The following is a 27,324-nucleotide window of genomic DNA, read 5'->3' on the forward strand; positions in this document are numbered from 1 at the left end:
CCAACACTGCTCTGCCAAATCCCCAACTGCAGTGGGGACATGGACAGAAGGGGGGGATAAAGCAGCAGGATCAACCATTTTTTTTGTAGAATTCAGAAAATGTATCTCATAGTGAGTATGAACAGCATGTAGTACACCATTTACTGATAGTCTTTAATGATGTGGGTTTACTGTCACTCTGTAGTACTAGTCTGTGCCTTTTGGGTTATAATATAACCCAGCCCTCAAAAAATCCACTCGCCTTTCTCGCATTTTGCGAGTGGATTTTGAGAGGGGGCGAGTGTGGGCTGCCTGGGAGCAGGGGGGGGGCGAGCACCGCTGTTGGCCCGGGTTGTATTGCCTTTGTCCCAGCGGTCGTAGGGGATGAGAGGGGAGAGCCACCGCCGCCGCTGCCTGGCTGATTAGAGCGCTGGGGAACATGACAGCTTTCTTTACAATAGCTGTGTGTTTCCCTGCTGTGTGGCGCCATATACATCCCCTCCCCCTTGTCTGGGCACTTTGATAGACAGATCACCGTCCAATCCCGGACACATGCTGCATTGGCGGACACAGGCTGCATTGGCGGACACAGGCTGCACTGGCGGACACAGGCTGCACTGGCGGACACAGGCTGCACTGGCGGACACATGCTGCATTGGCGGACACATGCTGCATTGGCGGACACAGGCTGCATTGGCGGACACAGGCTGCACTGGCGGACACAGGCTGCACTGGCGGACACAGGCTGCACTGGCGGACACATGCTGCATTGGCGGACACAGGCTGCATTGGCGGACACAGGCTTCACTGGCGGACACAGGCTGCATTGGTGGGCACAGGCTGCACTGGCAGACACAGGCAGGCTGCATTTTTGGGTATGGATAAAGTTGTTGTTAATGGGCCATATTCTCAGAAGAGTTACGACGGAGTATCTCAGGAAACTCCGTCATATCTCTGTTTTTTGGCCCCGGGTATCTATGCGTATGATTCCTAGAATCATTTTCGCATAGATACGCTGTAGATCTGACAGGTGTAAGTCACTTACACTGTCGGATCTTAAATGTAATTCGCCGCTAGGTGGCGTTTACGTTCAGGTCTCATTTGTTTATGCAAATGAGCCTGATACGCCGATTCCCGAACGAAATCGCGTCGCGTAACCGTCGCTTACGTCGTTTGCGTAAGCGTAAGGTTACCCCTGCTATATGAGGGGTAACCTTACGTCAGTCCCACGTATGCCATGTTAAGTATGGCGTCGGGTCCGCGTCGTCTTTTCCCGTCGGGTACGTCGTTTTCGTAAGTCGTTCTCGAATACGACTTTACGTCAATGACGCACACGTCGGCGTCATTGACGTTTTCCGTCGAGAACTGGAGCATGCGCACTGGGCTATTTTTAGCCCGGCGCATGCGCAGTTCGATCGGCACGGGGGCGCGCTTAATTTAAATATAAGCCGCCCCCTTTGAATTACGCGGGGATACGCCGGGCCTTTTACACTACGCCGCCGCAAACTACGGAGCAAGTGTTTGGGGAATACAGCACTTGCTCCTGTAAGTTGGGGCGGCGTAGTGTAAATAGCTTACGCGACGCCGCCGCAGGAACTACAAGAATCTGGCCCAATATTTTTATAACTTAATTCTGCATAGAACATTTAAGTGTAATTTCATGAGATAATATATGAGGGCGTGTTTAGGGGCGGGATTAGGGGCAGGGTAGGGGTTGGGCGGGGAAACTGGTGGCGAGTAACCCTTGAGGCCTGGCTAGTAGCTCAGGACTTGAAATTTTGAGCCACTTTTACTGTCAGTGCACACCGTGGATTTTGCTGCATTAGCGTCTTTTGCTTTGATTGCAATGCTGTATGTGTAATGAGGGATCTTTTACTGTCACAGCCATGCAAGTCAGTCTTCCCAGGACAGTGGTGTGAAAGGGGCCTTTGCACATCTTTATTTCTTCTGCATGATTAGTACCATGCCGTGACCGGACTCTACAAACAAAAAGCCCATTTGTTAGGCAGTGCCAGGGAGGCGTCTGCAGCATTTAATTGCTTTTAGGTTACAGCTAGCACTTTGACAGCTGAAATTAATATAAATGAATGTAATTATTGAGGTCTCTTTGACTCTCATTCCTTCTAATCATATAAGACAATTATTCAGGAGATAGTCCGTTGCCTGTCCAGTTCTACGTGGAATTTAAGAGATCATTCTGGAGCTGACAATTAGGATGGAATGTATTCCTTCAGATTCTTCTAGTGAGATAGAAGGTTACATGTAGTAGCCCTTTGGCTTCCCAAGTAGAACTTTATGTAACAAATTCTCAGATCTTTTACTTTGTCAGAAGATGTGTGTATTAAGTGGGCCGTGCGCTAGAAGATTTTAGAACAAACATCATACAAAAATTCTTAGTACATTCGATGACTTGACCAATGTTGTTTCAAATATGGCAACATTTTATTTGCTTTAACATCTGATTTTGGAGTGAATAAACTTTCCCAAATGGGAAAACACATACACTGTTAGAAATAGGTTTTGTTGGGGAAAATGGTGCATCTTTTGCTGGAGGGCCCATTCAATTGTATGCTTTACATTGTTATAGACAATTATATAGCACCATCAAGTTTTTCATCAGTCCCTGCCTCAAGGAGCTTACAGTCTGTGCTCCAGTGGCGGCTGTTTTTTTTGGGGGGGGGGGGGGCTTTGGGTGGTTGTTTGCCGCCCCCCCTGGTTGGTCTGTCAGCCGCACCCCCCACCCCGGCACTTACCCCATCAGTTACAGGCAGGGAGGCTACTACGGGCGGCAGGCAGCGGCTCCTATGGGCAGGTTGCTGGCTCCTATGCAGGGCCGCTGATAGGGGGACCACCAGTCTTCCTGTAGGGGGCCTGGGCACACAGGGGGGGGCCCAACAGCAGGAGGAATCGGTGTGGTCAGGCGGAGATCCAATTACAGAAAGATTCCCTGTGCGACTCTCTGCAGCAGTTGAAAGACAGTTTCTCTCCTGCCGGCATTTAGCTGCTGCAGGGAGAGGCACAGACACAGGGCATCGTTCCTGCAATTGCTTCCCCCGCCATGTTCTGCTTACTTCTGATCCACCCCCCCCAGTGTGCCTCACTGTCACTGTGGCTTCTGCCATGCGGCTCCTCCCTCCTCCTTCTAGGTGTTCAATAGGATTGCCTGTTCTTTCAGCCAATCGGGTGCCTGGTGTCAAGACCCGCTTCCTTATTGGCCGGGAGGACGATGTGTTGGAACTGCATTTCCCAAGATGCTAATGCACTCTACGATGTAGTGGAGCATCATGGGAAATGGAGTTCCAAAACATCTGGAGTACCAAGGTTCGCTATCACTGTCCTAGAGCGTGTTTATTCATTTATTTAAACTTTATTCATCCATTTAAAAAGCTGATGTTTTATTTTTTTGCCCATGAATATTTGTAAGATATACCATGTGGCCCTCATACTGAAAAGTTTGCAGACCCCAGCTATAGTGTGTCATTTGAGCCACAGCTCTGAGTTGGCTGGGGCTGCTCATATCCCAAGATGGTGGCACCCAGGAGCAGGGACGGCATTCCAAAAATACAATAAATGCAATGCTATAGTAAGATAGTTTTCAAAATGAATGGTCTGGTGACAGGGTCTCTTTAGCGCTTGCCGACCAGCCACAATCATTATACTGCGGCAGGTTGTGTGAATCGCTGTAGGTTGGCTGCTTTAAGAACGACGGGGGTGCACGCGTGCCACTGGAGTCAGTGCGCGTAGCTAGCGGTTGCGATGTACGCCGACAACCCGCGATCGCTCCTCAGAGAGCCAGAACAGGGATCTGTCAATGTCAACAGACAGAGCCCCATTCTGACAGGGGAGTAGTGAGAGATCTGCTGTTCCTAGCGATCGGGAATAGCAATCTCTCTCCTCCTCCAGTCAGTACACTCCTTCCACAGTTAGAAATATCTCCCTAGGAAACACATTTAACCCCTTGATCGCCCCCTAGTGTTAACCCCTTCCTTGCCAGTGACATTTATACAGTAATCAGTGGCTATTTTTAGCTCTGACCGCTGTATAAATGTCACTGGTCCCAAAAAAGTGTCAATAGTGTCCGATCTGTCTGCTGCAATGTCGCAGTCCTGCTAAAAATCGCAGATGGCCGCCATTACTAGTAGTAAATAAATAATAAGAATGAATATATCTATCTTGTAGACACTATGGCCCGGATTCTTAAAGCACTTACGCCAACGTATCTTTATATACGCCGCGTAAGTGCACAGATGCGCCGTCGTATCTATGCCCCTGATTCCTAATGCAAGATACGCCTGAAATGTGGCTTCATCCGACCGACTTCGGAGCCTGGGCGCATATTTACGCTGGCCGCAAGGGGTGCTTCCATTGATTTACGCGTCGAATATGCAAATGACCGAGATACGCCGATTCACGAACGTACTTGCGCCCGTCGCAGTAGTATACGCCGTTTACGTAAGGCGTACGTCCGGCGTAAAGTTATTCCACCTATTGGAGGCGCATCCCATGCAAAGGTATGGAGGACGGAACAGCCGTTGTATTTTACGTCGTTTACATAGGACTACGTGAATAGGGCTGGGCGTAGGTTACGTTCAGTGATTCAACGTATCTTAGGCGTTAGGTCCGACGTGATGCTGAGCATGCGTACTGGGAAGCGCCCACGGGACGGCGCATGCGCCGTTCGTTCGGCCATTCATTTGCATGGGGTCACGGTTCATTTAAATGGATCACGTCCACTTCCTTCCTACTTTGAATTAGGCAGGCTTACGCCGGCCAATTTACGTTACGCCGGCGCAACGTTGGGAGCGGGTGCTTTGTGAATACTGTTCTTGCCTCACTGATTTACGTCATTGTAGCGCATATGAGATGTGCTACGCCGGTATAAAGATGCACCGCTCTACGTGAATCCGGGCCTATAACCTTTGCACAAACCAATCAATATAAGCTTTTTTTTTACCGAAAATATGAAGAAGAATACATATTGGCCTAAACTGATGAAGAAATAATTTTTAGTTTTATGGATAATTATTATAGCAAAAAGTAAACATTTTTTTTTTCAAAATTGTCGCTCTTTCTTTGTTTATAGTGCAAAAAAAAGTAGAGGTGGTAAAATACCACCAAAAGAACACTCTATTTGTGGGAAAATAAGGACGTGAACTTTGGTTGGGTACAGCATTGCACAACCGCGCAATTGTCAGTTAAAGCGATACAGTGCCGTATAGCAAAAAATGGTCTGGTCGTTAAGGGGGTAAATCCTTCCGGTCCATTAGTGGTTAAGCAGCATTTTGGGAAGGTGTTTCTCTCTCAGGAGAAGGAGTTGTGACACTTTGGTAGGAAGTTGCAGCCTCAATAATATTACAGAGGACGGCCTCCACAGAATAGGATTGGCGGAGGTTCATTATACTTGTCTCATTGTTTTTTTAAGCGATGTTCCCCATTAACAACTGAAAAGTCAAGCGGATTATAGAACACTTGGCACACAATTTTCCTCAAACTCCCGTGTTTGTCACAAAAACCGCCTATCCCGAAATATTAGCGCTCATTTCCTTTGCAGGAGTCATTGCCAAACTCTAACAGACGTTTCAATCCAAACAACGCGAAGCTCCGTGTCACCGATCTGTGCCGAGGAGGGGAGCAATCTCCCTGTATTGTTCTAAACAGCAGATTAGTTATTCCCGGAGTCCGCCAGTAAAAACGAGCGCATTAAACAATCAGCGTTCCCTTGACCGGAAATCATCGCATTGATTGTTCCTTCATATTACAAAGTGTTTCTTCCGATAACATTTTCAGTGGCAATTAGAAGAAAATATAAACTTTCCTAAATTAGCATCGGTGGTGCGATTTCTAAACGTCAGCCGAAGAAAAGTTTTCCATTTCTCTGAACTTAAAAAAAAGTTTGATGCCGGATTTACACTTCTACATTGCTGTAACTCACTTATACCGCGCACACACGACCGTTTTTAATGTCATGGAAAAAACAACGTTTTTCTCGACGTGATTCTTGTCAAGCCTGCCTTGCATACACACGATCGTGAAAAAAAAATGGTCGAGCAAAGCGCGGTGAAGTACAACACGTACGACGGCACTATAAAGGGGAAGTTCCATTCGATTGGCGACACCTTTTGGGATGATTATGCAAATAATCCCTTCTCGTAACTTGCTTCTGAGCATAGACATTTTTTTCCCCCTTGTTAACCACTTAAGACCCGGACCTTTAGGCAGCTGCGTCGCTTTAACTGACAATTGTGCGGTCATGGGACGTGGCTCCCAAACAAAATTGGCGTCCTTTTTTTCCCCAAAAATAGAGCTTTCTCTTGGTGGTATTTGATCACCTCTGCGGTTTTTATTTTTTGCGCTATAAACAAAAATAGAGCGACAATTTTGAAAAAAAATCAATATTTTTTTACTTTTTGCTATAATAAATATCCCCCAAAAATATATATAAAAAACTTTTTTTTTTCCTCAGTTTAGGCCGATATGTATTCTTCTACCTATTTTTGGTAAAGAAAATCGCAATAAGCGTTTTTTCGATTGGTTTGCACAACATTTATAGCGTTTACAAAATAGGGGATAGTTTTATTGCATTTTTATTAATATTTTTTTTTTTACTTCTAATGGCGGTGATCAGCGTTTTTTTTCGTGGACACTTCGGACAATTTTGACACATTTTTGGGACCATTGTCATTTTCACAGCAAAAAATGCATAAAAATGCACTGTTTACTGTGAAAATGACAATTGCAGTTTGGGAGTTAACCACAAGGGAGCGCTGAAGGGGTTAAGTGTGACCTCATCTGTGTTTCTAACTGTAGGGGGGTGTGGCTGTAGGTGTCACGTCATTGATTGTGTTTCCCTATATAAGGGATCACACGATCAATGACAGCGCCACAGTGAAGAACAGGGAAGCTGTGTTTACACACAGCTCTCCCCGTTCTTCAGCTCCAGGGACCGATCGTGGGACTCCAGCGGCGATCGGGTCCACGGATCTTCGGACCGGGTCATGTGCACGTGCCGGCGGCGCGCGCGACCCCACGGCTGGGCTTAAAGGGCAACGTACAGGTACCATTCTGCCGACGTATATCGGCGTGAAGGGGTCCTTAAGTGGTTAAAGCCTACGCACGACTGTTTTTCACGACGTGAAAAACGACGAGAAAAAATAGAGCATGTTCTAAATTTTTAATGCCCATTTTTCACGTCGATATGCCGCGTACACACGACTGTTTTTCATGACGAGAAAAATGCCATTTTTTAAATTGGTCATTAAAAACGCACCCTTCACGGTTTGACCCAGCACTACTTTCTCTTTGATGAGCCTCCGTTCCCCCCACCCCGTGGACCCCTTTCCTTCCTCCTTTTTTTTTCTTCTATCTTCTTTTATTCTTTTTACTTTCTTCTTGCTGTTCTTTTCTATTTCTATTCCTCTTTCCCTTCATCGCTACTTGTTCATGCTACTTTTCTAGCTGGCTTTCTTTCTTTTCATCCTCCCTTTCTTTCTTTGTGGCTCGGGCCCTCAGGCTTGGTCCTGCTGGCCTTGGACACAGGATGCATTTTTTCTTTTACAAATTGGAATACTGATTTCCTCTGTTATGTGCCTGCTTGAATTTTATATGTATGTATGTATGTATATATATATATATATATATATATATATGTATATGTATGTATATATATATATATATGTTTATATTTATATATTTTATTTTTTATTTTTGTCACATCATTTATTTTTATATATATATGTATATATTTCTAATTTTTTTTTTTTTTTTTTATATACATATATTTTTTTTGTAAGGTTGTGTATTGTATAACAACTGTGCTTTTAAGTTTTACATTTACCCCGGTGTGATAACCGGAATGTTACCTAAGCCAGCATTAGGTCACTCTAGCAGGCCACTTGAGTTGAGGACATTTTATAGCCGGCCTTCTGGATTCGCTTTCGGATCCCTAGGAGCGGGACTAACCTCAGGTTTACGGACTATCTTTTCTGATATTTGATAAGCTTATGGTGTGTCCTCCACTGCCTTTTTTTTCTTTTGTATTCTCTTTTTTTTTGATTGTTGATGTGTTTTTTCAATAAAACTCTTTTGTACAAGAAAAACGATCGTGTGTGGGCTCCAGAGAATTTTTCTCGACGTGAAAAATGGGCATTAAAAGTTTAGAACATGCTCAATTTTTCTCGTTGTTTTTCACGTCATGAAAAACGGTCATGTAAAGGCTTTAATGCCGGGGGGGGGGGGGGGAAACGTGCATGCTCAGAAGCAAGTTATGAGAAGGTCAATTTGCATAATCAGCCCGAAGGGTGTCACCAATCGAATGGAACTTCCCCTTTATAGTGCCGTCATACGTGTTGTACGTCACCACGCTTTGCTTGAGCATTTTTTTTTCACGAACCTGTGAATGCAAGGCAGGCTTGACAGGAATCGCGTCGAGAAAAACGTTGTTTTTTTCCATGACATGAAAAACGGTCGTGTGTACGCGGCATTAGTAATTACCACAGCCGTTTTCATCTGAGGGAAATCCTGAAAACATGACCTGTTGGTGCGCCTTGAGGACTGGAGTTGAGGAACACTGCTATAGAGGTATAGAGGTTGGTGCCAGGAGGGCACCCTGCATTGTGAGTGCATTACTCTTAATACTTTTGGGGTGTTTAATATTAAAGCTTATAACGTCTACATATCACATATGACGTTCCTATGACATTCCGGAGGGGGATTTAACAAAAGGTGACAGTGGATTATTTATTCATTGGTGAGGGCGACCCCTGGTGGAGAAGTGTGGTGGCAGCACTTGGAAGATCGCTCTTTAGACACTTTAGTGAACTGTTTGTTATATTTGTATGTTACACATATTGAGCACTGGGGGCACTTTTTTTTATTGCATATGCACTTTGAAAGGTATAGTTTCATTGGTTATATTTATAAAAAAAAAAATCGTATATATTAGTACACATAGGTGTGTGCAGCCTATTGCATTGGGGTGTGCATCCAAAAATTGAAACACACATATGCGTGCGTGCGTGCGTGCGTGCGTGCGTGAGTGCGTGTGTGTGCATGTATGTATGTGTATGTATATATAGAAAGATATGGTATATGTATGTATGTATGTGTGTATATATATATATATATATATATATATATATATATGTATACACACACTCTTATAAATAAATGTAATTTTGTTTCAGTAGATTGTGTCAGTAGGGAAGTAGACAGTGTCAGTAGTTATTATTTTTATTATTTTTGTATTATTTTTTACAATTTTATTTTTTTATTATTTTTCATCATTTTTTTAGGAGCCCTGATTTGGGGGCTTTGGTGCAATATCAGCAAGGGGAATCTGTGCCGCACAGGGTGATGTCAGTATGCTAAATTGTGTTTGAGTTTGTAGAGTTATTTATTGCACATATCACAGCATTTTATGGATTTTAGGATTCTTTATTGCACAAAATAGCACTTTATTTACCTATTTATTTCACCAATGAGTTTTTTACATAGCAGATATGCGCAGCTCAAAAAACATTTTTAGTCCTCTCAAAAGCCCTCAGCCGTGATGTAACTAGTGGGTTGGTTTCTTGGGAGGAGTCATGCAAATATCAAAATGTCTTGATGGACGGATGCCAGTCTGGAGAAGTGGTGCAGGGCCAAGAGGAGTGGGAGCAGGGCCAGGGGGAGTGGGAGCAGGGCCAGGGGGAGTAGGTGCAGGGCCAGGGGGAGTGGGTGCAGGGCCAGGAGGAGTGGGTGCAGGGCCAGGAGGAGTAGGTGCAGGGCCAGGAGGAGTGGGTGCAGGGCCAGGAGGAGTGGGTGCAGGGCCAGAGGGAGTAGGTGCAGGGCCAGGAGGAGTGGGTGCAGGGCCAGGGGGAGTAGGTGCAGGGCCAGGGGGAGTGGGTGCAGGGCCAGGAGGAGTGGGTGCAGGGCCAGGAGGAGTGGGTGCAGGGCCAGGGGGAGTGGGTGCAGGGCCAGGAGGAGTAGGTACAGAGCCAGGGAGAGTGGGTGCAGGGCCAGGGGGAGTGGGTGCAGGGCCAGGAGGAGTAGGTGAAGGGCCAGGGGGAGTGGGTGCAGGGCCAGGAGGAGTAGGTGCAGGGCCAGGAGGAGTGGGTGCAGGGCCAGGAGGAGTGGGAGCAGGGCCAGGGGGAGTGGGTGCAGGGCCAGTGGGAGTGAGTGCAGGGCCAGGAGGAGTGGGTGCAGGGCCAGGGGGAGTAGGTGCAGGGCCAGGGGGAGTGGGTGCAGGGCCAGGAGGAGTAGGTGCAGGGCCAGGAGGAGTAGGTGCAGGGCCAGGGGGAGTGGGTGCAGGGCCAGGAGGAGTGGGTGCAGGGCCAGAGGGAGTAGGTGCAGGGCCAGGAGGAGTGGGTGCAGGGCCAGGAGGAGTGGGTGCAGGGCCAGGAGGAGTAGGTGCAGGGCCAGGAGGAGTGGGTGCAGGGCCAGGGGGAGTAGGTGCAGGGCCAGGGGGAGTGGGTGCAGGGCCAGGGGGAGTAGGTGCAGGGCCAGGGGGAGTGGGTGCAGGGCCAAGGGGAGTGGGTGCAGGGCAAGGGTGAGTGGGTGCAGGGCAAGGGTGAGTGGGTGCAGGGCCAGGACAAGGGGTGGGCGGCTGCCCCTGGGGCTTAGTGTATTGGGGTGTCGCAAGTTCCTTCTACTATACAACTGACAGGAATATTAACAGCGGCATCACTACTTCTGTCAGCTCACCGCTGGAAGCGGCAAAGAGAGGAGGAGAGAGTCGGGAGGAGGTGCAGGCTGTGCTTTCTCTCCCTCCTCCTCCTCATAAGCTTGCACAGGAGGGGGTACAATTTGGCATCTTTGCCCTGGACACTGGATGATCTTTTCCTGGGTGTTCCTCGGTATGACAGTCAGACTGCAGAGGAAAGAGCTAGAATGCTAGATGTCCACCTGCCATGAAATTAAGTGGGTTCTATCTGATTTGCTGCAGCTTCTAATGCACATTGTGAGAAGCTCACAGTGTGCAATTTAATTGATTTTAGAAGAGTGCAAGTACAATTGTGGAAGACTAAAGCCAAGGCTGGAGCTCAGCTTTAAAATGAAGAATAATGTACAAGTAGGCCTGAGACCAGCGGAGTCTGGATCACAAGACTGGCTCAACAGAATTGAAAAATCATTTGGCAGCGAATGCAGCAATTATGGATTAGAAGTCCCTGCAGTCTCCATATACAGAGCGCACACCGGCCGTCTCCCACATGTAACTCTATACACTTCCATTGTGCGCAGTGTACAAAGCTTTTGTTTCCAGCCCTGTAATCTGACAAGGAGAGACGGATGTCATTTCCTTCAGACTGCCTGGTAACGGAAGGAGACGGAGTTCACTCCGCGTCTTCTACTTCCACTGTGCAGTATTTATAGGCAAGTGCTTATTACAGCGGCGTCCTCTGCTATGAGCCGCAGTCTGACCGCGCTTTCCACGACTCTGCGTCAAACCGGGCGGTGAGTATATTTTTTTAGATCCTTCGTACACCCCGTTGTTTCTGGGTGTCAGGATTTTGCTTACATTGTATCCAAACTCAACAATGAAAATGTCACATATTGCACCTTAGTATATAGAGGCTGCATGCGTTTTTCATGTCGCTTTTCTCTTTATTTTCACCTGGTGATCCTGCCAGTAACACACTTTCTGTCCTAGAATGAAAGTCCAGCTTTTTCCGGCGTATAGTTAAAGCTGCTATATGGTGGCGTACGCATTAAGTATGGCCGTCGTTCCCGCGTCTAATTTTAAAATTTTTAGGTCGTTTGCGTAAGTCATCCGTGAATGGGGCTGGACGCCATTTACGTTCATGTCAAAACCAATGACGTCCTTGCGACGTCATTTAGCGCAATGCACGGCAGGAAATTTTAGGGACGCGCATGCGCAGTTCGTTCGGCGCAGGGACGCGCTTCATTTAAATGAAACACGCCCCCTACCCGCCGCATTTGAATTCCGCGCCCTTACGCCGCGAGAGATACACTACGCCGCCGTAACTTACGCCGCAAATTCGTTGAGGATTCAAACCAAAGCCAAGTAAGTTACGGCGGCATAGCGTATCTTAGATACGCTACGCCGGTGCAGATCTTTGTGGATCTGCCCCATAGTGTTTACAAAATAGGGGATAGTTTTATTGCATTTTTATTAATATTTTTTTTTTACTACTAATGGCGGCGATCAGCGATTTTTTTTCGTGACTGCGACATTATGGCGGACACATCGGACAATTTTGACACATTTTTGGGACCATTGTCATTTTCACAGCAAAAAATGCTATAAAAATGCACTGATTACTGTGAAAATGACAATTGCAGTTTGGGAGTTAACCACTAGGGGGCGCTGAAGGGGTTAAGTGTGACCTCATATGTGTTTCTAACTGTAGGGGGGGCGGGGCTGGACGTGTGACATCATTGATCGCCTTTCCCTATATTAGGGAACACACGATCAATGACAGCGCCACAGTGAAGAACAGAGAAGCTGTGTTTACACACACCTCTCCTTGTTCTTCAGCTCGGGGGACCGATCGCGGGACTCCAGCGGCGATCGGATCCGCGGGTCCCGCGGCCGCGGAGCTTGGGGCCGGGTCATGTGCACACGCCGGTGGCACGTACAGGTACGTGGATGTGCCCAGCCGTGCCATTCTGCCGACGTATATTGGCGTGAAGGGGTCCTTAGGTGGTTAAGAACACTGTATATAGCTGGTTGCTAAGGAATGGGCCAGGAGGCCAGCCGTGCGTCCTTAACAACCGATGAGTCATCAGCTGTCAGCGGGGTTGTAAAAAAATAATTGTCGGCAAAAAAGAAATTGTGAAAAAAAAAACGGCATGGGGTCCCCCTAAATCCATACCAGGCCCTCCGCTCCGGAGGTGCAGTGAGCGTTGTGCACGTTTCCTTGTGATGTGTTGCGGTAATGCATGCAAAATAGCACGCTTTCAACTAGGGTTGTCCAGATACCGATACCAGTATCGGTATCGGGACCGATACCGAGTATTTGCGGGAGTACTCGTACTCGCGCAAATACCCCCGATACCTAAATAGAATACTTCCCCCCCCTTTCCCCCCCCCCGCCGCTCCTGCCGCATCGTGCCGCCGCATAGAGGGACATGGCTAGAGGGACATTGCTGCATATGTGAGGGACATGGCTAGAGGGACATTGCTGCATATGTGAGGGACATGGCTGCATATGTGAGGGACATGGCTGCATATGTGAGGGACATGGCTAGAGGGACATTGCTGCATATGTGAGGGACATGGCTGCATATGTGAGGGACATGGCTAGAGGGACATGGCTGCATATGTGAGGGACATGGCTAGAGGGACATGGCTGCATATGTGAGGGACATGGCTAGAGGGACATGGCTGCATATGTGAGGGACATGGCTAGAGGGACATGGCTGCATATGTGGGGGACATGGCTGCATATGGGGGGGACATGGCTGCATTTGGGGACACATTTAAAAAAAGTATCGGTATTCGGTATCGGCGACTACTTGAAAAAAAGTATCGGTACTTGTACTCGGTCCTAAAAAAGTGGTATCGGGACAACCCTACTTTCAACTGCAATGCATGCTTGGGCCCAGATTCTTAAAGGACTTACGACAGCGCAGCGCCATGTACGCCGTCGTAAGTCCTAATATGGCCCGTCGTATCTATGCGACTGATTCTTAGAATCAGTTACGCATAGATATCCATTTGATCTGACAGGCGTAAGTCTCTTACGCCGTCGGATCGTAACTGCAATTTTTTTTTGCTCGCTAGGTGGCGCTTCCGTCGATTTCCGCGTCGAGTATGCAAATTAGCTAGATACGCAAATTCCCGAAAACGTACGCGCGGCCGACGCAGTAAAGTTACGATGTTTACGTTAGGCTTTTCCCGGCGTAATGTTGCCCCTGCTATATGGTGGCCTAAGTGCGGCGCAACAATGTTAAGTATGGCCGTCGTTCCCACGTCGAAATTTGAAAAAGTTACGTCGTTTGCGTAAGTCGTCCGTGAATGGGGCTGGACGTAATTTACGTTCACGTCGAAACCAATGAAGTCCTTGCGACGTCATTTTGAGCAATGCACACTGGGATATTTTAGGGACGGCGCATGCGCAGTTCGTTTGGCACGGGGATGCACTTCATTTAGATGATACACGCCCCCTACCCGCCGAATTTGAATTCCGCCGCGTGATTTACGCTACGCCGCCGCAACTTTACAGGCAAGTGCTTTGTGAATAAAGCACTTGCCTGAAAAACTTGCGGCGGCGTAACGTAAATCAGATACGTTACGCCGCCGTATAGATACGCCAGTCTACGAGAATCTGGCCCTATGTATTTAAACGAAGCACCATACTGGAATGCACATTAACACACAACGTGTAATGCAACCCATACACACCACAATGTATGGAAACACACTGCCATGGTTTACGGTGCGTTGCGTCAGGAAAAAATGCTGCATGTTTATATTTTGCTCCTGTGCCCATTAGGCCGCCCTATGACAAGGTACGTTACCACCTGACATTAGCGCGCGTGTGTTAGCGAAATACACAAGGACAGGCTCTTTAATCTCTCTTGTGGAGTGGCGAGTTTATTTACCGTGTCACCTGTTTTATTAGGCGGCTATTGTTTGCTAGTCAATGAGATGGATTTTGGCAGGCGGCAGCTTCCAGCGAGGGTTCCGATCAAAGAGTCTTTACCGGGACTTGTTAATGAGCTCCTGGGGTGAGAGGAATGGTGCCAAGTCTGCTGGAGGATTACCAAGAAGAGCGAATGACCCTCCCGGAGACATTCATAGCGCCGGCTGCCCGCCTCCCCGCAGAGCCCATCATTATAGAAAGATGAAAACCTCCTTTTATAAAGGATTATAGACCAAGGACACGTTTATAAGATCTTCTACCTGGGGCAGAATCCCCATTTATTACTTTCTGTTCAATTCAAATACTGTATATACTCGAGTATAAGCCGACCCGAATATAAGCCGAGGCACCTCATTTTACCACACAAAACTGGGAAAACATATTGACTTGAGTATAAGCCTAGGGTGGGAAATGCAGCAGCTACTGTAAGTGGAAAAAAGAGTCAACAATGCCCATTTGCAGCCTCACTGTGCCCATTTGCAGCCTCACTGTGCCCATTTGCAGCCTCACTGTGCCCATCTGCAGTCTCACTGTGCCCATCTGCAGCCTCACTGTGACCACCTGTCTCATCAGTGCCCATCTGCAGCCTCACTGTGCCCACTTGTTTCATCAGTGCCCATCTGCAGCCTCACTGTGCCCATCTGCAGCCTCACTGTGCCCATCTGTAGCCTCACTGTGCCCACCTGTCTCCTCAGTGCCCATCTGTAGCCTCACTGTGCCCACTTGTTTCATCAGTGCCCATCTGTAGCCTCACTGTGCCCATCTGTAGCCTCACTGTGCCCACCTGTCTCATCAGTGCCCATCTGTAGCCTCACTGTGCCCACTTGTTTCATCAGTGCCCATCTGCAGACTCACTGTGCCCATCAGCAGTCTCACTGTGCCCACTAGTTTCATCAGTGCCCATCTGCAGCCTCACTGTGCCCATCTGTAGCCTCACTGTGCCCACCTGTCTCATCAGTGCCCATCTGCAGCCTCACTGTGCCCATTTGCAGCCTCATGTACCTTTGATCTCCCGCTGTGTCATGCAACTGCAGTCGGCGGCGTTCTGTCAAAAGTTCCAACTTATCAAATTCTCCAACCTAGTGTACTGTGCATGCGCAAGCGCGTCCACAAGAACGTTTTTCTGCTGCACGTCGTCGACCCTTTAAATTCAACAACTCCATCTAGCCCACCACACCACGCCTGCACGGCCTTCGTTTAACGCACGATAATCCCCTATCACACACCGAGAAAGACGTTCTCGTGGACGATAAACTGCCCCACTGCCGACACCGCAGGCACCTTGGACAGGTAAGTGTCTATTTATTAAAAGTCAGCAGCTGCTGCTTTTAATATATATATTTTTTTAACTATAGCCCAGGGGTGGACTGAAAACTCATAGGGCCCCCGGGCAATAGAAGATTATGGGGCCCCTGGGCTTACAGATGGCAAACGGTTAATAACCGAAAATATGGTGGATGGGTGAGTGACGGTAATGAATTGTCGGATGTGACAGGCGATCGATGTTAATAACTGATGTCTATGACACCGCTACAAGGCCGGTCTTGACATCTGAACACTGCGGGCTGCCTGGAGATGTGTAATTGTACTCTGTGGACGGAGACGGCCTTTTCCGAGGGCTGCGGAGGGATGAAGGTGGACAAGATGAAGGATCTTCCTAGAAGTACAACATCTTCTTACAGAAGTATTTCTACATCTGATCTCCGGGTAAAACCAGCAGACTGACCGATAAGAACCGCAGCGCAACAAACCCTCCATGTCATTCAATCGCCATTTTTTGGTTCTTGCTCCAGAAGGACTCCGTTGTCCATTACTAGTTTTTAAAGCCTAATTGCAACCAAAATTCTGATTCTGCTTAACCATTTAAGACCCGGACCAAAATGCAGCTAAAGGACCCGGCCAGGTTTTGCGATTCGGCACTGCGTCGCTTTAACAGACAATTTCGCGGACGTGGCTCCCAAACAAAATTGGCGTCCTTTTTTTCCCCACAAATAGAGCTTTCTTTTGGTGGTATTTGATCACCTCTGCGGTTTTTATTTTTTGCGCTATAAACAAAAATAGAGCGACAATTTTGAAAAAAATGCAATATTTTTTACTTTTTGCTATAATAAATATCCCCCAAAAATATATAAAAAAAACGTTTTTTTTCCTCAGTTTAGGCCGATACGTATTCTTCTACCTATTTTTGGTAAAAAAAAAACGCAATAAGCGTTTATCGGTTGGTTTGCGCAAAATTTATAGCGTTTACAAAATAGGGGATAGTTTTATTGCATTTTTATTAATATTTTTTTTTATTAATAATGGTGGCGATCAGCGATTTTTTTCGTGACTGCGACATTATGGCGGACACTTCGGCCAATTTTGACACATTTTTGGGACCATTGTCATTTTCACAGCAAAAAATGCATTTAAAATGCATTGTTTACTGTGAAAATGACAATTGCAGTTTGGGAGTTAACCACAAGGGGGCGCTGAAGGGGTTATGTGTGACCTCATGTGTGTTTACATCTGTAGGGGGGTGTGGCTGTAGGTGTGACGTCATCGATCAATGCCGCCGCCACAGTGAAGAACGGGGAAGCTGTGTTTACATACAGCTCTCCCCGTTCTTCAGCTCCGGGGACCGATCGCGGGACTCCAGCGGCGATCAGGTCCGCGGGTCCCGCGGTCACGGAGCTTCGGACCAGGTCGCGGGCGCGTGCCCGCGACCCATGGCTGGGTACTAGCACAGGACGTACCTATACGTACATGTGCCCAGCCGTGACATTCTGCCAACGTAAATGTGCAGGAGGCGGTCCTTACATGGTTAAAGGGGTTGTAAAGGTACAATTTGTTTTCCTAAATAGCTTCCTTTACCTTAGTGCCGTCCTCCTTCACTTACCTCATCCTTCCATTTTGCTTTTAAATGTCCTTATTTCTTCTGAGAAATCCTCACTTCCTGTTCTTCTGTCTGTAACTCCACACAGTAATGCAAGGCTTTCTCCCTGGTGTGGAGTGTTGTGCTCGCCCCCTCCCTTGGACTACAGGAGAGTCAGGACGCCCACTAACACACAGCTCCTTTCTCTATCTGCAAAGTAGAGAGCATCCTGCCTCTCCCGTAGTCCAAGGGAGGGGGCGAGCACGACACTCCACACTAGGGAGAAAGCCTTGCATTACTGTGTGGAGTTACAGACAGAAGAACAGGAAGTGAGGATTTCTCAGAAGAAATAAGGACATTTAAAAGCAAAATGGAAGGATGAGGTAAGTGAAGGAGGACTGCACTAAGGTAAAGGAAGCTATTTAGGGAAAGAAAAATTCCTTTACAACCCCTTTTTAAAGTGATTGTAAACGGTCACCTTGTAATTCCACCCATTCAGTTTAAAATAGAAATGAAAGCCAAAACATTGTTGTATAATATAGTAAAAATATAGTATAATATAATTAAAAAAAAACATTATAAATACCTTTTTTTCCCTTGTTGAGAAGTGATGATCACATTCCCTCTGTTCTCAGCTACATAAGAGCTGGGGGGGGAGGAGAAGCAGCAGTATACTGAGCTTCCCCGTGAATGGCTGTGTAGCTGGGGGCGTGTCAGGACAAGTCTGATCATTGGAGGAGCGTACACTGAGTTCCCAGCATAGCTAGAGAACTGACCACGTTGTGTTCTCCTGCTTAGTGTGGTCAGTTTTAATAGGAAAGAAAGCGAACTAGAAGGAACACCAGGGATTTCACATAAAAGAAGCAATACAAAGAGAACGGGATACTTTCTTATATAAGTACATGGTACAGCAGCCACATATCAGGAATATTAAGCGTTGGGGTAAAAAACGCTTTAAGGCTTCATGCTTTCAGGAATGCATGGGTGTTTTTTAATTTAATTTTTTTTTATGCTTCTGAACGCAGCTGCATGAGCACATATTTGGGGCCAAGTAGTCTGATTGTGAAAGAAAATACCCCAAACTTGCATTCCTGGAGAAACCGCTAGACATTTTTTTTCTTACCCTGCAAGGTAATGTCATAATGTGCTAGTATGCATTGTATACTAGCACATTAGGTTAAACTTAAACTTACCTCAAAATAAAGCTCTTCCAGTGCTGAGATGTCAAAACTGCAGGCGCTCTTATCTTCACCCGTCCCGGACTCCAGCTCTGTGACTGGCCGGAGCTGCAATGAAGTCACTCCCACCCATGTGCACAGGAGCCACCAGTCAGGGTACAGGGCTCTAAGGGAACAGCACTTGTGGCACGCAAGCGCCATTGATGTCACTGGCTGCATGTACAGTAAATATCTCAGTGCTTAATTTTCTTGGGGGGAGGGGTGGCCCATGACCCCCCAGCCAACTAACCAAACCCCCCTCGATCGCTGCTGCCCTTTCCCCCTTGCTGGATCGCCACATTGCTCACCCGTCGCACACCAGGCCCCCCGCTAGCCCCACACTTACCCCATCCAGGTCGCGGCTTCCCCCCTGTGTCTCCTCCCTAGTCACGGAGGTCACTTCACCTCCCGGCTAATCAGGACTTAGGACTCGCGCCCAATCAGGTCTTAGGACTGCCGGCCAATCAGGTCTCAGGACCCGATTCATGATTGGCCAGGAGGAGAAACAAGAAGACATTAGCAAATAATAATTTGCTATTGTTACACAATTGGGTTGGCTCCGGGCGTAGTACTCAGCGCCCCAAGCCAACCCTTTTTTAAAGCCAATTAGAGCTTCAGGCTCTAGTCACGTGTTTCGCAAAAAAACAAACAAACATTGGAATCAATGCGTCCGCCGCCCTGTATGTACTGTAGATTAGGGGTCGGGCTAATGGATTGGGAGGCATCCATGGCTCCTTCCATTGTAGTTTGAATATGACGTCTTCCTCCCCATGGCCTGACATCTGACGTTCTTTGTTGCGGTGATGCAGTGAGTATGTGATGTGCAGAGACTGAATATTGTCTATGGGGGAGACGCAGGCCCATCACTGTCCAGTAACAATACAGCATTCCGGTGTCTGTACTGTCTAGTCGCCATCACTATTCATCAGATGGGAGCTGAAACATCACCTTGTCAGGATTTCAGCTGTGAGATCTGACAGCAGGCCTTCGCACCCCATATGAGTAATAGAGCCGTCTCCGAGACGTGTGAGCTTCAAAGGAGAACTCTTCTATCAGCCCAAACCTTTCTCTACAATAGTGGGGATGTTTAGATCTGTAGAACAAGCTAAACCTCAACACCAGACAAAGGGTTAAATACTCAATACATACACAGTATATACTACAATACTCAAGTGAACAGTTTTACCCGCTGAAAGATCTATAATTGTGTTTGGCCAGTCTTGTGACCCAGGCACCCCTGCTTGACAGTACAGCCAGATCAACGACCTCGTTTTTCTCCACTGTAGTTAAAGTGGAAGTAAAGGGTTAATACTCATCTTCAGCCCCAGAAGAATTTACCTCCTTCCTGACCAGAGCACTTTTTGCGTTTCGGCACTGCGTCGCTTTAAATGACAATTGCGCTGTGTGACGTTGTACCTAAGCAAAATTTACGTCCTTTTTTTCCCACAAACAGAGCTTTCTTTTGGTGGTACTTGATCACCTTCGCGGTTTTTATTTTTTTGCGCTATAAACAAAAAAATGGCGTACATTTTGAAAAAAACACAATATCTTTTACTTTTTGTTATAATAAATTTCCCCAATTTTTTTTTTAAAGAATGTTTTTTTTCCCTCAGTTTAGGCCGATACGTATTCTTATACATTTTGGTAAAAAAAAATCTGCAATAAGCGTTTATTGATCAGTTTGCGCAAAAGTTATAGTGTCTACAAAATAAGGGATAGTTTTATGACATTTTTATTTATTTGTATATATTTTTTTTTTTACTAGTAATGGTGGCGATCAGCGATTTTTATTGTTACTGCGGCATTATGGCGGACACTTTTGACACTATTTTGCGACCATTGTCATTTATACAGCGATCAGTGCTATAAAAATGCACTGATTACTGTAAAAATGACACTGGCAGTGATGAGGTTAACCTGTAGGGGCCACTGAAGGGGTTAATTGTGACCTAGGGTGTGTTCTAACTGTTAGGGGGTGTGGCTTGCCGTGACACATCACTGATTGTGTTCCCGATGAGAGGAAACACGATCAGTGACAGTGTCAGCTAGGCAGAACGGGGAGATGTTGGGCCAGATTCACGTAGATCTGCGGCGGCGTAACGTATCTCATTTACGTTACGCCGCCGCGTAAGTTTTAAGTAAGTTTTACGGGCAAGTGCTTGATTCACAAAGCACTTGCCTGTAAAGTTGCGGCGGTGTAGCGTAAATCCCCCAGCGCAAGCCCGCGTAATTCAAATCAGCCGGGTAGGGGGCGTAGAGCATTTAAATTAGGCACGTTCCCGCGCCGAACCTAATGCGCATGCGCCGTCCCTAAAATTTCCCGACGTGCATTGCGCTAAATGACGTCGCAAAGACGTCATTGGTTTCGACCTGAACGTAATTGACGTCCAGCCCTATTCACTGACGAGTTACGCAAACGACGTTAAATTTCAAAATTTCGACGTGGGAACGACGGCCATACTTAACATAGGATACGCCACCTAGGGGGCATGTTTATCTTTACGCCGCGTATCTCTTACGGAAACTGCGTATCTTTACTGCGACGGGCAAGCGTACGTTCGTGAATCGGCGTAACTACTCATTAGCATATTCTACGCCGACCGCAATGGAAGCACCACCTAGCAGCCAGCGTAAATATTGCATCCTAAGATACGACGGCGCAGGCCGTCGTATCTTAGGCATGTTTAAGTGTGTCTCAGTTTGAGAATACATTTAGACATACGACGGGCTTAGATTCGGAAGGTACGCCGGCGTAACTCTTTGTGAATCTGGCCCGTTGTGTTTACACTGACACCTCCCCGTTCTTCAGCTCTGTGACCCGATCGCGGGACAGCGGCGGCGATCGGGTCCGGTCACGGAGCTTGCGACATGGCTCGCATCTTAAAGGGGGCGTATATATACGCCCATATGCGCAGCCGTGCCATTCTGTTGATGTAAAATAGTCGTGCGCCGGTCGGGAACCGGTTAAAAAAAAAATTGAACCTTTAAACCATGGACAGTAAAGGAGCTTCACTACAATTATGCTGTCCCTTTCGTAATACAGGAAGCTAATATAAAGGGGAAATTGGGTATTTTTACTATCTGTATTTAAAATTTTATCATGAATATGCAACACAGAGAATTCGATTATTTTAATATTGACATTTAAATATCACTTAATTATGCGGGGCTTTACCTTAACGTCAGTCCCTGCCCTCTAGGAGCTTACAATCTAAGATACAATATCTGACACGCTAGGCCCAATTTACTACCAGCAAACCTTTAAAGTGAGGAAACTCATGCAATCCAAAGGAGAAGATGCAAACTCCATGCAGATAGAGTCTTGCCTGGGATTCAAACAAAGGAACACTGTGCTGAAAGGCAGACATGCTAACCACTAGACCACTGCACTGCCTTCTTATCCGTCTTGCTGTTTGGCTTTAGCAATTCATCTCACATCCTGAAGCCGGGAGGACTGCCAAGAAGCAGATTAGCTGATTTTACAGGGCATGCCGCCTGTGCCTTTTTAAATCTGACATTTGAATTCAAATTAGTTCCCAAAATGCAAAATGACTTCCATAACTGCCAAAAGTGTGCCCAGACAGTGACCGTTATCACAAATCCAGTGACATTAAAGTGTGTGTATGTGGAAGTTGGGGCTTATTTTACAAGGTTTACAGACCACATTTAAAGTATAGAAATGTTACGATAATAAAAAGTAAAAAAGACAAAATAAATATAACAAATTAAAGGGGTTGTTAGGCTCCATGCACACTGGAAGCTAAAAAAAAAGGCAGTAGCTTTGCAGGGAGCCTTTCAAAGTTTTTTTGCATTTTTGCAATAGCGTTTATTAGCGTTTTTCAGTGTAGCGTGTTTTAGCTTTTTTTTCAATGGATAAAAAAACGCAAAACGCAGATAAACGCTAATAAAACTCAAAGCAGCTCGCCAGCGTTTATCAGCGTTTTTCAGTGTAGCGTTTTTTAGCTTTTTTTTTATTTCTTTTTTCAATGGATAAAACAACACTACAAAACGCTGGCGAGCTGCTTTGAGTTTTATTCGCGTTTATCAGCGTTTTGCGGTTTTTAGCATCTTTTTTTGCCGAAAAACGGCACTTTGAACTTGATTTTACAACCCCTTTAAACTGGGATGAATGGCAAGTATGAGGCAGCTGCTTTGGGCCCCACAACAATGACTGGGCCCAGGGCAGCTTCCCCTTTTGCCCTGCCTTAACCACTTAAGGACTGCCTCCTGCACATATACGTCGGCAGAATGGCACAGCTGGACACATGTACGTACAGGTACATCCTGTACTAGTACCCAGCCGTGGGTCGCGGGCTGGGTACTAGTACAGGAAGCTCCGGGACCGTGGGACCAGCGGACCCGATCGTCGCTGGAGTCCCCCGATTGCTCCCCGGAGCTGAAGAACGGAGAGAGACGTGTGTAAACACAGCTTCCCCGTTCTTCACTGTGGCGGCAGCATCGATCATGTGATCCCATTTATAGGGGGACACAATCGATGACGTCGCACCTACAGCCACACCCCCCTACAGTTGTAAACACACTTCAGGGAACACATAACCCCATCAGCGCCCCCTTGTGGTTAACTCCCAAACTGCAACTGTCATTTTCACAATAAACAATGCAATTTAAATGCATTTTTTGCTGTGAAAATGACAATGGTCCCAAAAATGTGTCAAAATTGTCCAAAGTGTCCGCCATAATGTCGCAGTCACGAAAAAAATCGCTGATCGCCGCCAATAGTAGTAAAAAAAAATAATTAATAAAAATGCAATAAAACTATCCCCTATTTTGTAAACGCTATAAATTTTGCGCAAACCAATCGATAAACACTTATTGCGATTTTTTTTACCAAAAATAGGTAGAAGAATACGTATCGGCCTAAACTGAGGGAAAAAAAATGTATATATGTTTTTGGGGGATATTTATTATAGCAAAAAGTAAAAAATATTGCATTTTTTTCAAAATTGTCGCTCTATTTTTGTTTATAGCGCAAAAAATAAAAACCGCAGAGGTGATCAAATACCACCAAAAGAAAGCTCTATTTGTGGGAAAAAAAGGACGCCAATTTTGTTTGGGAGCCACGTCGCACGACCGCGCAATTGTCAGTTAAAGCGACGCAGTGCCGAATCGCAAAAAGCCCTGACCATGAAGGTTGCAGATCAAACAGAAGCTAAAATGACAGCTTCCTTGGCCGAAAAGTAGGAGGGTTTAGTTGCGCTTTAAATGTCATTTCTTCGAGGGCATTCTATAATGCTATAATGATGTAACTTATACCTATTTACATACAGGACCCATCATCAGATATATTGCTTTACATGTCAGCAGAAGAGGTATTTAAATGATTCCTTTGTCTTGCAGATGGCAGAAGGCCGGCATTGCAAGGTGCACCTCCTGGATGACCGCAAGCTGGAGCTCTTAGTACAGGTATGTTCTACTCTGTCTTCCTCTCTGTCCATAGAAGACGTGTCTGGTAGCTGTTGAGATAGATATGAAAAATCCCCTTAAGCAGGAGGTCTGTGAATGTGGTATAAAGTCTTCATAAAGCCCAACATACCTTCACCCGGATTGCAGGACCCATCACTGTTCTGGCATCAGTTCTTTGGGAAAAAGAAAGACAGAAATGATACTATAGATAGAGCTACACTGGTGAACTAATCTCTTTCAGATTAAAGAGGAATTGCAGTCTGCTCACATAATTTGTAATAAAACATATTTGCCATTCTGAAGCTTCCCTTCAATCACTTTGCATATTATTTTATATATACTGTGATTCTGTACTTGCCAAATATGCTGCAGAAATCTCCCTCCACTGAGTCTGGCTGCAGCCATTTTAACTGTGGGCACCTGAGGCTGCTGCTTGTTCACTTCCTGGATTTACACAGACACACCTCTAGCACTGCAGCTTTCATTGGCCCTCTTATGACTTCACAAGAGTGAGAGAGAGAGAGCTGTTCATGATGTCATAAGCCTAGGCTTTTTACCAGACAAGAACCAGAAAGTGGGCTGTATAAGGTATTTACTGGCAAAAAAAAATGTTTCTACTATATTTACTATCCAACAGCAACAATATGATTTAAAAAAAAAAAGTAATTGTTTATCATGAAAAGACGTCCTGGAGCTGCAGGCCAGTGACTTTGTCTAGTCTTAGATGATATCATCAGTCTGCTGCAGGCAGGACAAAGCATATCCTCTGTTTCTTGCCCCCTAGTGATCAAATTGCAACATTGCAACCTTTAAGCAAGGGATTGTGATTCAAGGAATAGTAATGTGACTCTTTTCCAAAATCTGTGAACAGGGAGCCATCACAAATTTTGGGGCCCCTTGCACAGCTTTAGGCAGGGCCCCCCTGGAGCAGAGAACCGGGGAAGTGGGGGGGGTGCTGACAAAAAAAAGGCAAGTGTAATCTCAATCTCTTCTCTCCTGAAGGGAGATAATAAGCGGGAGGGGGGCCCTGGGGGTCATTACAGGTGTAATGCAAAAAATCTAAAAAAAAAAAAATCTAAAACGGGACGGGGGCCAGCCCGGCCCGTAAGGGGCCCTGGGGACCATCGGGCCCCTTATAGGTGTAATGCAAAAAAACATGAGGGGGGGCCAGCCGGGCCTGTAAGGGGCCCTAGGGACCATCGGGCCCCTTATAGGTGTAATGCCTGTACCCCCCTGATGGCGGCCCTGTCTGTGAATTAAAACTTGTATACTTCCCAGTGTAAGAGGGCAATGTTGTACTGAGAAATATTCGAATAATAAAAATCTGCAATTATGTCCTGACCACTACCCCTTGCAGTGAAATTTAGAGGGAATAGGAATTTTTGGAAGACGGTCCCTTCAATCTACAATGTCTCACATTTCCCTAATGGAGTACCCTCACCCATTGGCAAAATACAGACTGCCCTCATACAAGATGTGATGACTGAGAGGGACATCTGTTTCCTGAGCCTACTGACACTAAAGAAAAGCAAGGAAAGAGTGTCAGGCGGGTGTTGATATTGTATGGATTCTTCTGCTTCCAGAAAGTTTCAGAGAAGAGCTAGACGGAGCTATGGGCATACAGGATGGGGGTCAGGGGGCGAGACCAAGACTCAATTTTTTTTTTTTAACTGTGTTTTTTTTAGAAGATAATATCATTTTTCAAAGAGGTAACAATTTCTTTTATTTCTTGTCATAGCCGAAACTCCTCTCCCATGAATTGTTGGATCTTGTGGCTTCTCACTTCAATCTGAAAGAGAAGGAGTATTTTGGGATCTCATTCTTGGATGACACGTAAGTACCTCATATACTCCAGTATATAAGCAGAGGCACATAATTTTACCACAAAAAAACTGTGAAGACTTATTGACTCAAGTATAAGCTTAGGGTGTCAATCTGCATGCCTCACTTTGCCTCAATGTGTCCATGTGCATGCCTCACTGTGCCCACACCTCACTGTGCCCATGCCTCACTGTGCGCATGATTAGACTGACGTTTAACATGGGAGTCTATGAAAGGGGTGCCCAGCTTTGAAAAATTGGTGCTCCTCAGCCGTAGGTCCTCCAGACAGCAAACTTTGGAAACATGTAGAGGAGAAATGGGGCTACATGTGTGCCAAGATCCTGGTCCAGGGGACCTACAACCGGCCAGTACCGGGTTCCCAAATTCACTGGAGAAATGACCGTTTAACATGGGAGTCTATGGAATGGGTGCCCGGGTTTGAAAAATCGGTGCTCCCCAGTCATGGGTCTTCCAGACAACAGACTTTGCACACTTGTAAAGGAAGAGAGGGGCTATATGTGTGCCAAGTTTGGTCCAGAGGACCTACGGCCGGCCGGTACCGGGTCCCCAAATCCCGGAGATCAGGTGCAAAAAGGTGACTCGAGTATAAGCCGAGGGGGGCATTTTCAGCACAAAAAAATGTGCTGAAAATTTGGCTTATACTCGAGTATATACAGTAGCTTTCTATAACGCCGTAATGCTAGAATGCTACATCTAGTATTCCTGGATTACACCTTAAAGTGATCCTAGAACAGTCCTACTGGTGATCCTGGAATATAGAACACTTGTGCCACGTACAGACGATCGGATGTTTCGACAACAAAACCGTGGATTTTTTTTCCGAAGGATGTTGGCTCAAACTTGTCTTGCATACACATGGTCACACAAATGTTGTCGGAAATTCCGAACGTCAAGAACACGGTAACGTACAACGAGCCGAGAAAAATGAAGTTCAGTAGCCAGTGCGGCTCTGCTGCTTGATTCCGAGCATGCGTGGAATTTTGTGCGTCGGAATTGTGTCGGAAAATTTGAGAACCAGCTCTCAAAATTTTGTTGTCGGAAATACCGACAGCAAATGTCCGATGGAGCCTACACACGTTTGGATTTTCCGACCGTGTGAACGCGGCATTCTACTAGTGATGCTAGAAATATATAAAGAATTAGCGCTACATTGTTCCAATTTACTAGTGATGCTAGAACACCCTGCATGATGTCTCTCACATACAGAGAGCATTAAATAAAATAAAAAGTTTGGTATAGCATTAAATCGAACGAAAGTCTCCTGAAGGTTTGAACATGATTGGGGAATCGGTAGGAAGCAGAGAGGAAGAGAAATGTACACAGTGCGGCCTCCAAGATTTTTTCTGCCCCTCTATACTTACTAGGGTGACCACATTTCCAAACTACCATTCAGGGACACCCCCATTCACCAAAAATCTGCTTG

At 46.3% G+C, this 27,324-nt stretch overlaps 1 protein-coding gene across 1 annotated transcript in view; it reads left to right on the forward strand.

The window, feature by feature from the left end:
* The window catches only part of FRMD4B (FERM domain containing 4B), a 283,767-nt gene that overhangs the window by 75,963 nt on the left and 180,480 nt on the right, over window positions 1–27,324 (forward strand). The window contains exons 2-3 of the mRNA XM_040359088.1: window positions 23,994–24,059; window positions 25,798–25,892. Coding sequence (XP_040215022.1) covers window positions 23,994–24,059; window positions 25,798–25,892 — 161 coding nt within the window. The remainder of the gene's footprint in view (window positions 1–23,993; window positions 24,060–25,797; window positions 25,893–27,324) is intronic.

Source organism: Rana temporaria, chromosome 7, assembly GCF_905171775.1.
Source record: "Rana temporaria chromosome 7, aRanTem1.1, whole genome shotgun sequence".
Lineage (NCBI taxonomy): Eukaryota > Metazoa > Chordata > Amphibia > Anura > Ranidae > Rana > Rana temporaria.